At 38.6% G+C, this 14551-nt stretch overlaps 1 protein-coding gene across 11 annotated transcripts in view; it reads right to left on the bottom strand.

The window, feature by feature from the left end:
- The window catches only part of NF1 (neurofibromin 1), a 246875-nt gene that overhangs the window by 118273 nt on the left and 114051 nt on the right, over positions 1-14551 (bottom strand). For all 11 annotated transcript variants that reach the window (XM_027034457.2, XM_027034452.2, XM_027034451.2 and 8 more), the window contains 10 exons: positions 12066-12506; positions 11547-11686; positions 11148-11270; positions 10558-10641; positions 9917-10033; positions 9133-9314; positions 8806-9017; positions 5783-5944; positions 5542-5645; positions 2025-2160 (listed from right to left, as the gene is read on the bottom strand). In XM_027034457.2, the coding sequence (XP_026890258.1) occupies positions 2025-2160; positions 5542-5645; positions 5783-5944; positions 8806-9017; positions 9133-9314; positions 9917-10033; positions 10558-10641; positions 11148-11270; positions 11547-11686; positions 12066-12506 (1701 nt within the window). The remainder of the gene's footprint in view (positions 1-2024; positions 2161-5541; positions 5646-5782; positions 5945-8805; positions 9018-9132; positions 9315-9916; positions 10034-10557; positions 10642-11147; positions 11271-11546; positions 11687-12065; positions 12507-14551) is intronic.

Here is a 14551-nt window from a genome sequence, read left to right as displayed (position 1 = left end):
CTTTCTTCTGCTAACTTGGAGCTCAGTTTATTCTTTTTCTAATTCCTTAAGAGAAAGAGTTAGGTTGCTTAATTGGGATCTTTCCTGCTTCTTAACATAGGTGTTTACTAGTATGAACTTCCCTCTTAGAACTGCTTTTGCTACATCGCACATGTTCTGGTATGTTGTGTTTCCATTTTCATTTATCTCAAGAAACTTCTTTATTTCTCCTTTAATTTCTTTTTTTTAACCATTAATTGTTCAGGGTAGTGTTTAATTTCCATGGGTTCACTCATTTTCCAGCTTTCCTCATGTAATTGATTTCTAACTTCATGCCATTGTGGTCAGAGAAGATACTTGGTATGATTTTAATCTTCTTGAATCTGCTAAGACTTGTTGTGTGACCTAACATATGGTCTATCCTAGAAAATGTTCCATGTGTGTTTTGGAAGAATGTATATTCTGCTGTTGTTGGATAGCATGTTCTATATATGCCTGTTAGGTGCATTTGGGATTTAAGTGTTGTTCGAATCTGCTGTTTCCTTATTCTCTGTCTGGATGACCTAACCATTGTTGAGAGTAGGGTATTAAAGTCCCCAACAATTACTTTATTACTATTTATTTCTCCTTTTAGGTCTGTTAGCTTTTGCTTTATACATTTAGGTGCTCCAATGTTGGGCACATAAATATTTATAACTATTGTATCTTCTTGATGTATAGACCCCTTTTTATCATTATATATTGACTTTTGTTTCTTTTTGCCATTTTTAGTTTAAAGTCTATTTGGTCCGAAATAAGTATAGCTACTCCTGTTTTTTTTGTTGTTTTTTTTTTTCTGGTTACCATTTGTTTGAAATGACTTTTTCCATCCCTTCACTCTCCGTCTATGTGTGTCTTTAAGGCTAACACGAGCCTCTTGTAGGCAACATATTGTAGGATCTTGTTTTTTTTAATCCATTTAGCCACTCTATGCCTTTCAATTGGGAAAACTTAATCCACTTATATTTAAAGTAATTATTGATAGGAAAGGACTACTGCCATTTTGTTAACTGTTACAAGTTTTCTTTTAGTGATACAGCAAAAACATCTTTATAAATAGCAATGGGGGAATAATTCACACAGAGCAGCCTGAAACAGCTTTTTAAAATGGTGATTTCACTGATCTTGCTAATGTCTCTAAGCAACTGAAGCCCTGTGCTAAAAAACAAATGGCTGGGGATAACTCTGCAAAGAAAAAGACATAAAGACATGGGTTTTGGTAAATGTGTAAATTCTTTCCCCTATACCCACCCCTGTCCCGAACTCCAGACCCACTAATTTTTCTTCCAGAATCATAGTTTGAACAGACTAACACAGATTTGCACTAATTTCCCCTGGAATTATTATATCGTCCCTGAACCTGCATATGCAATTCAAAAGCACAGTGAAAGCCATAAAAAGAACACAGACCTAATTTCCTCAACAAGTAGGGGATGACTGCAGACATCTGAACTCAGAAGCATTACTTGCAGTGCTAGTGCTAGAAAGTCTAATAATTTGATCTGAATGTTGGTGCAATATATTTTAGAAGTAGTGTTCTATGTAAAATAATCAGATTAATTGGTTCTAGGAAAAATTGACACAAACATATTTTAAGAAATCAAAATTATGGATCAAGCATTTCAACAGTACAAAAAGCAAGGAGTAGACGTGCCTCACATTCAAAAGGCCTTATGAGTAATTCAGGCAAAAGATAACCAAGAAAATTCCATAATATATCTCATTTCAACCATATCTGTTATATCCAAGAGATTCTGTGCATTTTAAACTTGCTCCCAATGTGAGGAAACTTATTTTTAGTACCCCCTTAAAATACTTCAAACTGTCTCCTAAGCAATATTTAAGTTTTTTTCAAAGCCAATTCCGACAAGGCTTAGTGTATTACTCATCCAAACTGACTCAGTATTTTCAACCACCCACTATCAGCAGCTAAATTCCTCTTCAGTAAAGCATTCTTTTCACTTCAGCTTTGGCTTAATAATGGTACCCTCTAACCTTAAGCATACCTGGTATAAACAGTGGCACACACTTCGAAGCTGAGGGGGGAATTCTGAGGAGGAACTGATGATGGCATGGAAGAACTTTTCAGTCATCTGCAGAAGGTTCCGTTGGTTTTCCTCAAGGCTCTCTGATTGTTCTAACCTATAAAGGGGGGAGGGGGAGGTAAAATCCATTTAAAATAAACAAACGAAACTGCCCTTTAAAAGAGACTTTCAGCCAAATGCATTGTTTGAACTTTGCTGGGATCTTGATTTGAATAAAAAAACTATAAAAAGATAATTTTGACAACTGTGTATGAGAATTCTTATCCCCTTATATTCTCACAGATTTAGTATATACTCTGCTCAGTGCCATCCTCTCCGTTCTGGATATGTCTGCCTGCAGACAAGATCTATTCTGGTTTGCTCTCCACTTCTGTGGTAAAAAGCTTCCCTGTGAGACATGTCTGTAGTTATCCAGCTATGCAAGGGATGAGGTAGATGAGTCTAATTCAAGGTGCAATATCAGCAAGCCTATTCACCCACAGGATCAAAAGCCACACACTCTAAACATTTTTATCAAAAATAAAGGTGATGACTGATTCCTGAGTGCTTCCTTCACAGCCCTCCTCCTTCCATTCTTTTGGTTTTAAAAGTTGGGCAGGGAAGGGACATCTGGGTGGCTCAGTCAGTTAAGTGTCCAACTTCAGCTCAGATCATGATTTCGTAGTTTGTTGATTCAAGCCCCGTGTCGGGTTTTGTGCTGACAGATCAGAGCCTGGAGACTGCTTCCAATTCTGTGTCTCCTCTCTCTCTCTGCCCTTTCCCCACTCACACTCTGTCTCTGTCTCTCTCTCGCAAAAATAAAGAAACCTTAAAAAAATTAAAAATTTGGGCTGGGTAGAGGGATATCATTTATCAGGCATCTCCAACCCCAACAAACCATGTGTCAAGCCACTTTAAAAAATATACAACATATGCATATTGGAGCTAATGTACAGAAAACACATGAAAGAATGACAGGTGATAATGAGCTATAGTTAGAAAACTCTGTCCTTTATCTTGTAGTCAATAGGGAACAGTTAATGTTCTAAGAAAGAAAGTAACAAAAAGATTTAGGTTTCATAAAATTCCTACAGCAAATAACCTGAAAAAGGAAAAAGACAACGTTGAGAAGTTACAGCAAAAGTCAATGGGATCACCATCTACAACTCTACCAAAAAGAATAAAATACCTAGGAGAATAGTTAACCAGAGAGATGAAAAACCTATACTCTGAAAATCATAAGACACTGATGAAGGAAACTGAAGACAACACAAACTAAAGGAATGATATACCATGCTCCTGGATTGGAAGAATTAACATTATTAAAATGTGTATACTACCCAGAACAATCTACAGATTCAGTGCAATCTCCATCAAAATACCAATAGTTTTTCACTGAACTGGAACAAATAATCCTAAAAATCTGTATGGAACCACAGAAGACTTCAGGGACAAAGCAATCTTGAGAACGAAGAAAAAGCTAGAGGTATCACAATCCCAGATGTCAACATATACTACAAAGCTATAGTAATCAAAACAGTATAGTACTGGCACAAAAACAGACACATAGATCAATGGCACAAAAAAGAGTCCAGAAATAAACCCATGCCTATATTGCCAATTAATCTATGACAAAGTAGGCAAGAATAGAAAACGAGGAAATGACAGTCTTTTCAATAAATGGTGTTCAGAAACCGGACAGCTAGGTGCAAAAGAATGAAACTGGCCCACTTTCTTATAGCATACATAAAAACAAACTCCAAATGGATTAAACACCTAAATATGAGACCTGAAATCATAAAATTCCTATAGAAAATATAGGTAGTAATCTCTCAGACGTCACCCATAACAACACATTTATGAATATGTCTCCTCAGGCAAGGGAAACAAAAGCAAAAATAAACTACTGGGACTACACCAAAATAAAAAGCTTTTACACAGCAGGGAAACCATCAATAAAATAGCAACCTACTAAATGAGAGAAGATATTCACAAACGATGTATCTGATAAGGGGTGAATATCCAAAATATTTAAGGAACTCACACAACTCAACACCCAAAAAAAACCAAATAATTTGATTCAAAAATGGGCAGAGGACCTGAATAGGCATTTTTCTGAAGAACACATAAAGGTGGCCAAGAGACACATGAAAAAACGTGCAGCGTCACTAATCATCAGCTAAATGCAAATCAAAACCACAATGTGGTGTCACCTCACACCAGTCAGAATGGCTAGTATCAAAACAAAAACAAAAACAAAAACAAGTATTGATGAGGACGTGGAGAAAAGGAAACCCTTGTGCACTGTGGTAGGCGCACCTATTGATGGAAAACAGTATGGAAGTTCCTCAAAAAATTAAAAATAGAAATACCATATGATCCAATAATTCCACTACTTGGTATTTACCCAAAGAAAGTTAAAACACTAATTTGAAAAGGTACATGCACCCCTATGTTTACTGCAGCATTATTTACAACAGCCAAGATATGGAAGCAACTCAAGTGTCCATCAATAGATGAAAAAAGAAAGATGATGTGTCCCCCCCCCCCCCACACACACCTATTACTCCAGCACAAAAGAAAAAACAAAACAAAAACTCTTGCTATTTGTGACATGAATGGAACTAGATATTATGCTAAGTGAAATAAGTCAGACAGGCAAATACTGTAAGATTTCACTTATATGTGGAATCTAAAAAACAAAACAAATGAACAAGAAAACCACTTTTAAGTACACAGAACAAACTGGTGGTTGCCAGAGGACGTGGGTGATACAGGTGAAGGCGATTCAAAGGCAGAAACTTCCAGTTATAAAATAAATAAGTCATGGAGATGAAAATGAAAAGTACAACATTGGGGACATATGGTCAATAATGTTGTAAGAACGCTGTATGGTGACAGATGGTGACTATACTTGTCATGATGAGCACTGAGTAACACACAGAATTGTCAAACCAAAATATTGGATACCTGAAACGAATACAACATTGTATGTCAATTCTATTTCAATAATAACTTTTTTTTAATTGGTTGGAAAAAAAGGATAGATATGGTATTGGCTAAATCATGATATAGCCAATCTATCAAATATTATATGGCAGGTAAAAACAATGAGGTTAATCTTTCTATACTGACACAGAAAGACTGAAGACAGAGCCAAGTTAAAAAAATTAAGTTGCAAAACCACGTGTACAACATGTTTCCATTTATATTAAGCACTCACTGTTAGCCACACAGTTTCTACAACTTGATTTATGTACATGCAAATGCACTGAAAAAAAAAAAAAGCAAAGAACAGACTAAACTAGTAACAGTCTCTGTCTCTATACATGGCAGCCAAAGATACCTGTAAATTTTTTTTAAGAAAAATGTATTTGTGTGTAACTTTTATAATTAAAGACTCATTTTAAGAATCAGAGGGAGAAACCCTCTGAGGGTCTGGTCCCACACGGTGGCAGTGAAAAAGTCAAGAAAAGTTGTAGATGAGAGGATGACAAACCTGGTAGGATCCACCTCAAAGCTAACATGTTGCCAATCAGAGGATGTGATCACGATTCGTAATAACGGATCCAGGAGTTTTTGTAGGTAGGTAGCACCATATACCTAAAGAAATACACAAGTAGGAATTTATTAAGCCTTCTCCAAATATCTTGCGTTAAAGACATTCTGCTCTGTACGTTCTGCACATAATCAATTTGCCATACCTTGGCACACACACAAAAGAATAAATGGATATAAACCTTGAAACAGAAGGTCATTATTTTACTGGCTAAGCTGTTTCCTCGGAAAAGAGTCTGCATGGAGTCTGCCAATTCTACTTCCTTAGAAAACATGTTCCAGAGCAGTTGGTAGAGCAAATGCCGAGAATCAAACAGAGTCACTAGAACTCGAGCTAGTTCATCCTGAGAACAAAACAAAATTGAGTTAGCATGAATAATCCCATTTGTCTTTAGCAGGAAACTGAAAGGTAAATCCAAAACTGTCAACCACCTGCTAAATCCAGTTAAGTGGTGACTAATTAATTTCTCCCTGAGATCTATCTGTGTCCATTTGTCTACAATGACTATTTCTTTATGCCTATAGCAGATGTGAATTCTTTTTTTTTTAAGCAATTTGTTTATTTACTTATTTAAGCAATCTCTACATCCAGCGTGGGGCTCAAACTCACAAACCCAAGATCAAGAGTCACACACTCTTCCAACTGAGCCAACCAGGTGCCCCAGCAGCTGTTAATTTTACGAATTAACTGATGAAAATTAAGAGAGGCCTAGGTTTTTACCAGGCCTAGACAGAAAAAAAGCCAAGATTCAGTTCAAATCACATGACAAAATTAAAGAGAGTAGAAATAGAACATGATGGCAAAGAGTTTAGTTTGATATGCCCAAATCATTTTCGTAGAAAACCAGTGAGCAGGAATGAGACTTTGGTGACCACAAGAGCTCTACTCTCTGCTCACATGGTCAGGGAAATTCAGTGTACACTGAACATGGGCTCGGCAGAGAAACAACAAAAATGGAAAGATTATAGGATTTGCAGAAAGTAAGGGAAAAGATGTGGGCTGTGTATTCAGAACAAAGAGATTAGCAAGATTTATGTATAAAGCGAAGGTGGACAGCTAATTCCCACATACTTCCTGAATGGTTACCCTCATAACTCCCCATGGTATTTTTTGGTACGCTCCAGGAAAATGATGTGATAGTAAAATCACTGTTTAACCACACAGTGCGGCGAGGAGATTTACATAGACTAAGGGTAGCCATAAAATGATGCCCCATCCTTCAAGCAGTGACAGCAAAGGCCAGGATCATGGTCCATAGCTCTTCTAATGCTTTTACCTGGTCAAATCTGGTATCTGAGTAAAGCAAAAAATTTGACAATCCTAACCACACAATCGAGAAGCCAAAGAAGACCCAGATATTCTGTTCTACTCCCTATAGTGACATTCCACATATGTGACTAGATATAAAAATTCTTTCCTCCATTTTATTATTTTTTTATTTATTTTGAGAGAGAGAGAGAGAAGTGCGCACACACAGGGGAGGGGCAGAGAAAGGGGGAGGGAGAGAATCCCAAGCCGGTTCTGTGCTGACGTGGGGCTCAAGCCCACAAACGGTAAGATCATGACTTGAGCTAAAATCAAGAGTTGGACACTTAACCAACTGAGCCACTCAGGCACCCCTCTCCTCCATTTTAAAGTCAAGTATAATTATGAGAGACAATTCAGCCACAAAATCTGTTTTTAGAGTACTGTGCTCATTTTTTTCCATCTAATCCCTTCCCTGCAAAATTCTGAAAACATTAAGCAACAGAATTTAAAATCTACAAAAGAGAATTAGTGTTTTGTTTTTTTTTTTTTTTTTAAGCTTTAAAAGGTTTTTTAAGAAGTTGGCCGTGTAAGAGATCAGGGAAGAAGCATTCCAGGTGGTGGAGGCTGTGGTGGCAGTAAGGGTGCTCTCGAAGGTGGAAATAGCCTAACATCTTTAAGTCTGGTGAACAAGAAGGAACGTGGCAGGAGATGAGGTCAGAGGTGAGGCAGAGCCCAGGTTGGGTCGAGCCTTGTAGGCCAGAGTAAGGAGTTTAAACTTTACTGAAGCGTGAGGAACAAGATCCTACAGCCTTTTTAAGCAGAAAAAAACCTACAGGCAATGACAGATTACCTGATTTGTTATAATTTACTAAACTGAAATCGTTTTTGGTACACTATAAATGGAATCGATTTTTAGCATGGAAAAGGACAACCCTTCTCAAATTTTTAGCGTGTACTGTTAAAAATAGTATGGTTTTAAGAAAATTTTTTAGTAACAGAGACCCAGGGGCTCAATCAGCTGAGTGTCTGACTCTTGATTTCAGCTCACTCATGATCCCAGAGTTGTGGGATCGAGCCTCACATCGGGCTCCATGCTGAGGACAGCACCTGCTTAAGACTCTCTCTCCCTCTGCCCCTGCCCCACTCGTGTGTCTGCGCACATGTGCTTGCTCTCTAAAATATATACGTACATATATACATACATACCTAGATGAATAAGAGACCAAATAGCCATATTATGTCTCCAGTGTTTAAAACAAGCAAGAATTTCTAATGCAAATATAGTGCTTACATTTTTTTAGAAAATTGTACAGTGCATTATAGAAGAGTTGTGAACTAGACACACAAGCCTTTAATTCTAGCTCTAGCATTAGTGACAACTAAATAGGAGATTTAACCCTAATCATCTCATGTAATACATGAAAACACCAGACCAGGTCAGTGGTTTTAATTTTCTTCTGATCAGTGTTTAAATTGAATTTTTCAGTGGGACAGGGAAGGAATTTGAGTTTCACTGTAAGTATATGATGAGTAAGATCCTCATACTTAAGGTAAGAACACTCCCAAGGGCTAGAAGCCACAACTACTTTCCCATAGCTGAAAAACCACTCGAATAATATCTGAAGTTTCTTCCAGCTCTCAAGGTTTACCAATTCATGCAATAAACATTCCTGGAATGAGGGACACCTGGGTGGCTCAGTCGGTTAAGCATCCAACTCTTGATCTCGGCTCAGGTCAAGGTTTCACGGTTTGTGAAACTGAGGCCCGCGCCAGGCCCTATTAGCAGAGTCTGCCTGGGATTCTCTGTCTCTCTCTCTCTCTCTGCCCCTCCCCTGCTCATGCTCTCTCTCTCTCTCCCCCAAAATAAACATTAAAAAAAAAATTCCTAGAAAGAATAAATTTGGAAGCACCTGCTATGTGCCAGGCCCCAGTTTTGCACTTCCTCAAAGAACTCACCCACTGAGAACACGGGACCACGTTGGCCAAAGCCATGGCTATTGGGAGCTCTCCCTGGTCTCCCATCATTGTGACCAACTCCACCAGCCTCTCAAACCGGTCGGCCAGCACCGTTTCTGCAAGCGTGTCAAATTCTGTGCCTTGCTGGAGGATTTTTGTCAGAACTTCCATAAATGTAGCTCTTGTCTGAAGATCTTTGTGATAACCTAAACCTGATATGGACAGATAGATGCAAATTTACTAACATGGACTGTTGTAATTTTGCTTGTCTTACGTGCCAATTCTCTAGATTGTCAATTTCTCTACGAAGCTTTCATTTTATCTCACCTATGGAGTGCATGAGGCCACTGTCCACATTAGCATTGAGTAAGTTGGACATTGCAAGGACTGTGCAGTGCCTCAGTGATGCCAGCCTCCGGGACATGCCACGTTTCCTGCCACCTGTTTGTGCATTTTCATCTTCAACTTCACTACAGTCATTCAAAAGGTTCATAAACAATGTGAAATACCTGAGAAGTAAAAAGATCGACTCTTACACAGTGAAGGCCACAGCCACAGCAACCAGAAAGCTAATCTGATTTTCTGAAATTATCACATGTGCATCACACGAGTGGTCTTGGGTATCTGCTTCTCTCCAGTCCTGGGATAATCAGCCAGTGTGGCTCATCACAAAGTGTGCTATGCTGAGTATGATTTTATCCTGAGGAGGCCAGCACATAGTTCACAACATAGCCACCGAACAGATGCAATCTTTCCTGGTCGATGCAGGGAACACTTTTAGTGTTTACCATATAAAATTAGTAGTCCAAATAGTTTACACAATGCCATTTGAAATGGCTTAATGAGGTGATCTGGGTTTTACTGCCAATAATTCAATGACCAGACACTTTCTTTAAAAACACAAAACACAGTTGCTTTCCTAACCCAGTCCTATCATTGGGAATATTGCCTCATGCATGGGTTATATTTTATAAGCAGCTGCCAATAGCCATAATAGCCAAGTAATAAGGTCCACTTTCTACATACAATCATTTGCCACTTTGGTTAGATTTTGTTTTGTTGTATGTGGGGCTTTGTTTTTTGCTTTGCGTTTTTGGTGACTGAAATTTACTTCAGAAATAACTGTGACTTGGCTTCCATCAATTCCACACCATCTCCTTCCTCAGGCTGCAGTGGAAGACCAGCCAGGAGTGAAACAACGGCTTCCATGCTCGCCTGGTCCAAGTCTCTGAAGAAAGAAAATTTAAGGACTATATGAGTGTTTCACGTTCTTCCACTCGACCTTCCCGCAAATAAACACCTTCCTAACGGAACTTTAGGAATTCAGGAACCACCTATTTCATTAAACTTATTAGGACAACCTAAATAATTTGAGTTAACATGCACACCCAGAATGCAAAAGCATTTTAAGTTAGGGAGAAGGTGATGATAACTTTCATAAAACCAAGCCTCACCGAAGGAATTTATGTGAATGATTATTATGTACTTCAGGGTTCAATTAGTTTCTGACATGTGACAATAAGTATTTACCATCTGAGCAAATATAGGAAATTCCAAACATCACTTTCTCACATTGGATTTTACTGAAAATCATTCAGTTAAAAATAGAAAGCAAAGATTTAAATAATTCAAATGCAAAATATCCAAAAAAACACATAAAATATATTGATAATAGTGATGATGTAGTATCAACACCCTGAGTAAACCTGCTAATAATTAAAAATCACCCTCTCCATCTCTCTCTCTCTTTACCTTGTAAGACATTTTACATCATCATCTGCTGCTTGGTTTGATGTTCCCATGACCCAGTCTGTCAGGTATTCTACCATCTTATTCCTACAGAAAGGCAGAGAAAAGGAAAATAACAAACGATTTTTTTTTTTTAAGTCACACGTACACCTTTAGTCATACAAATATTTTTTATAGGGCAAATATTTGCCAAACCACTCGGGTGACACGGCAGTTTCATTAAAGAGATACGGCTACTCCAACTCTCAACAGGCAGAAGAAGGGCACACAAACAGGCAACGTGAATATCAACACTCCACGTCAGCCTTTAGCTATCGTACCAGTTTGGAAGCAGAATCAAATTCTTAGCTCCAGTATAACTTTAGACAAGGGGAGCACTGTCATGGGCACAGAGCTTTGGGAGATTTGAAAATGCAGGGAGAGAAAAATAAAAAGGTAAATTGTTGCTTTTCCATTTTCTCCCTCCCCTTTCCTAGGATAATCAAGTAGCTGCTGGGGTTTTTTTTGTTTTGTTTTTTTGGTTTTTGGGGTTTTTTTGTACTTCATTTAACATAAGATTTACAAGACCCTACTTTGCTCCTTTGAGAACTCACCTAAATTTCATCTCTTGACAAAATGAGAGGTCATCTCTCCTTGCCATCATTACCTCGACTAACTGACACAGTTTCGTTTTTATTTGAATTGCATGGACCATGTTCCCAAGCACTCGAACATATCTATTTAGACATAGAAACATTCGGGGGGGGGGGGGAAGAAAAAAAAACACACATATCAGCTACAAAGAAAAGAAAAGTTTTCTAAATGCTTTACCCTCTAAGTAAAATGATGAAATGTGACTATGAAAACTGCAATATTTTTATTTACAGGAGCACATGCATAACTTCTGCTTACCTTATTGCACCCCACTTTGAGCGCAATAAAGAATAGCAAATTATTTCACTAGTAACCACCAATGCTGATGTGCTTCTGCTACATTTCAGTAGAATACCTACCTGACTAGATTTAACATCATTGTTTCAATGCTAGCTTGCCCCAGATGTTCGGAGCTGCCTTCGGTATGATTATCTAATAAGTTCTTCATTATAGCTATGGTTTGCTCCACAAACTGAGTATTGGTGTCGGTCAATAAAACCTACATAAAGAACAAATACATTTTGGCATCAGCGCAGAGCAGACACATCACAGATGAAACTGTGTGACCTAACTGTCATACACATGCCAGAAAGCACCCGGGGGCATATATCCAAATAGGCACACAGACACACATAGGCACCCATACCCCTACCCAAGACATTTCTAACCCCTGGCACACCCGCAACTAGAGTTCCTAAAAACCAAACTGCTCCCTATATTGGATGATTCTTCTTTCTGCAATTTTCCGCCCATTTTTTAAAAATTGTAAGTGGATGCTCATGCCAGTATTGAATTAAATAATCAAAAAGAAAAAGGCTTCATTATCAAACAAATTGATTCAAAGACAAGGGTGAAAAATAAAGCACAGAACACTTTACCTGTCCTTGTGAGTCAAAAAACTTGCTGATGGTATTCTTCAATTTGTTAAATAGCATTGGATAAAGAGCAGGACTCAATTCTAGACCCACCAGATCCTTAACGTTGGTCCGTATTTGAAGTCCCACTTTCTCATGGTTACACACCATTAAGGATAACAGCCGATCCATAAATTTGCTGACAGGTGTATCTGCATTTCCCTCCGAGGACATCACCGAAATCATGGAACCCTTGCGTTCACTGACTGGGCCCATAGGGGGGCTATAGGTTGCCAAGCCAGAGTTGCTTCTTTGCTGCAGGCACACTCCCCCAAGCGCGCAAAGGAAGCCAGTCATGTTGATCCATTCCTGTAGGGAGTCCGTGTCAGACAAATCTATGGATCCTCCTCCACTCACATGAGACATTCGCCTCTTAACAATGGTCTTGTGAAGGCTTTCAGCAGCCTAAACACAAAAGTTTTACGGAAAGCATGAATCCAACCTCAATGGGTTGAGAGACGTGACAAATTACTTTTTATCCAACATTTCTTCCATGACAAAAGAACATTTTTTACATTTAAAAAATGCAAGTCTTCACTCCAACCATTTCTAATGACATCAAGGTATCTTACTGCTCAAGGGCAAATGAACTGAGGTACAGAACTAAGGTAGCGATAAACACATGTGCAATATCAGACCCAGAAGTTGGTTGTGGACTGCAGCTCAGAAAGGAACATGCAATGAAATTATTTGCTTCTATCAATCCCTGGACCTAGAGGCAATGTCTATGCTGCTTCAAGGAATATAAGCATTTGGAAATTTTCAACCAAGTAGTATGTGCACTTATTAGTGATGGCCCAAGTTCAAGTACTCTGGGACCAGCTTTGCAAACACTGCACTACTATTTTTTTTTTTTTAGTGTTAATTTATTTATTTTTGCAGAGAGAGAGAGAGTGCAAACAGGGGAGGGACAGAGAGAGAGGAAGAGACTGAATCCCAATCAGGCTCCATACCATCAGCGCAGAGCTGGACATGGGACTTGAACCCACGAACTGTGAGATCATGACCTGAGCCGACACCAAGATTGAAATGCTTAACCAGTTGAGCCACCCAGGCGCCCGCATTATGCTACTATTAACAGATTCTGCATGGCAAGATGAGAGTAATCAAGCAAAAGAACCACTAAACAGGAAGGAAGGGACTGTAAGGAAGGGAGTGCAGAAAAACAAGGAACAACAGAAAATAATCAAATCCTACAAGAATCTGACTGAGGAGTCATCTTTAGAGAGTTCTGATCCTGTTAGTTTATGGAGTACAGATGAGAAAGAAAAACTCTTACTATGTGTGGCAAAGGTTTTTCAAATTCAATTCTCTTTATATACTGCTTATAAGCTAATACTCATCCTATTACAGAGGACATATCAACCCAAGAAAGCAACACATTAGGGGCATTCTATGATAAACAAGGTGTAGAAGTACCATTGCAATTGCTTCATTATGTATGTTTGTTTTGTGGGAAAAATGGCCTTTCTCCCATGATGGATTGCTTTGAATAAGGAACTCCTGAAACTACCATTTCTTATGACACATGCATTTATTATAGCTGGAGCTAACAGTAGAGTATGACTACCATCCCTGCGGTCGTGCAGCACATTATCCCTTTTAGGACCTACGTTACAGGTATTTATGCAAATTCTCTGAACAAGAGTAGAGACAGAGTGCAGCTTGCAACATGGTGACTTAACAGGTAGCACGGTGACAGGGTCATTGCCTACAAATCTCTGCTTTGACAGCCATGTTTTGACAGAGAAAGCCTAGATCTTACACTTTGGTATTTTCTGTCACCTACTTTGTGAGGTTGGCTGGACTGAGTCAGATAACGAATCAACTTCATACCTTCGGTGACTTGTACAATAAAGAATCATTGGTATCAGACACAGAAATGACCATTGCAAAAGAACTTACAAACTGGCTTATAAGCAACAATGTGGTAGAACATAGATTTGGAGCAAATTTACATACTGAGATTATCAAACAGTGCCAAGAGAGTTTGAAGTTTTTAGCAGAAGAGCGACTGAGTCCTCAGCATATTGACCGCATGTGGGCTGCAGCAGTGCTGAACACGGTGATCAGTACCCACGTGACTTATTTCCTTTATTTGTCAAGAATGTGGATCCACTACCACTTAGACATCTCTTTTATCCAGTCTCAATCCTTGAGCCAAGTGTTCATGGTGAACAAACATTGTACTTGGCATCAACGTCAATGAAACCTTTTTTCTTTTAAAGCATTATTAAATAAAGTACTAGGCTCAGGTATCTAAATAGAGTTCTTCTGCATCGTTATTAAATACTAAATTAAATAAGAAAGAGGAAGAAGAGCTCAGAAGAGCAGCTCTATCACCTTGGTCACCTGCAGCCAGCCCTTAAAGTACTGATAACAGTGATACCCATCAAAGTGGAGGCAGTGACATTGGAATGGATGAACTTATTAGTAGATCCAAACATGTG

Source organism: Acinonyx jubatus, chromosome E1 (genome assembly GCF_027475565.1).
Source record: "Acinonyx jubatus isolate Ajub_Pintada_27869175 chromosome E1, VMU_Ajub_asm_v1.0, whole genome shotgun sequence".
Classification (NCBI taxonomy): Eukaryota; Metazoa; Chordata; class Mammalia; order Carnivora; family Felidae; genus Acinonyx; species Acinonyx jubatus.
Note: the sequence above shows the minus strand (reverse complement) of the source record. Positions and strands in the feature narration are given on the sequence as shown.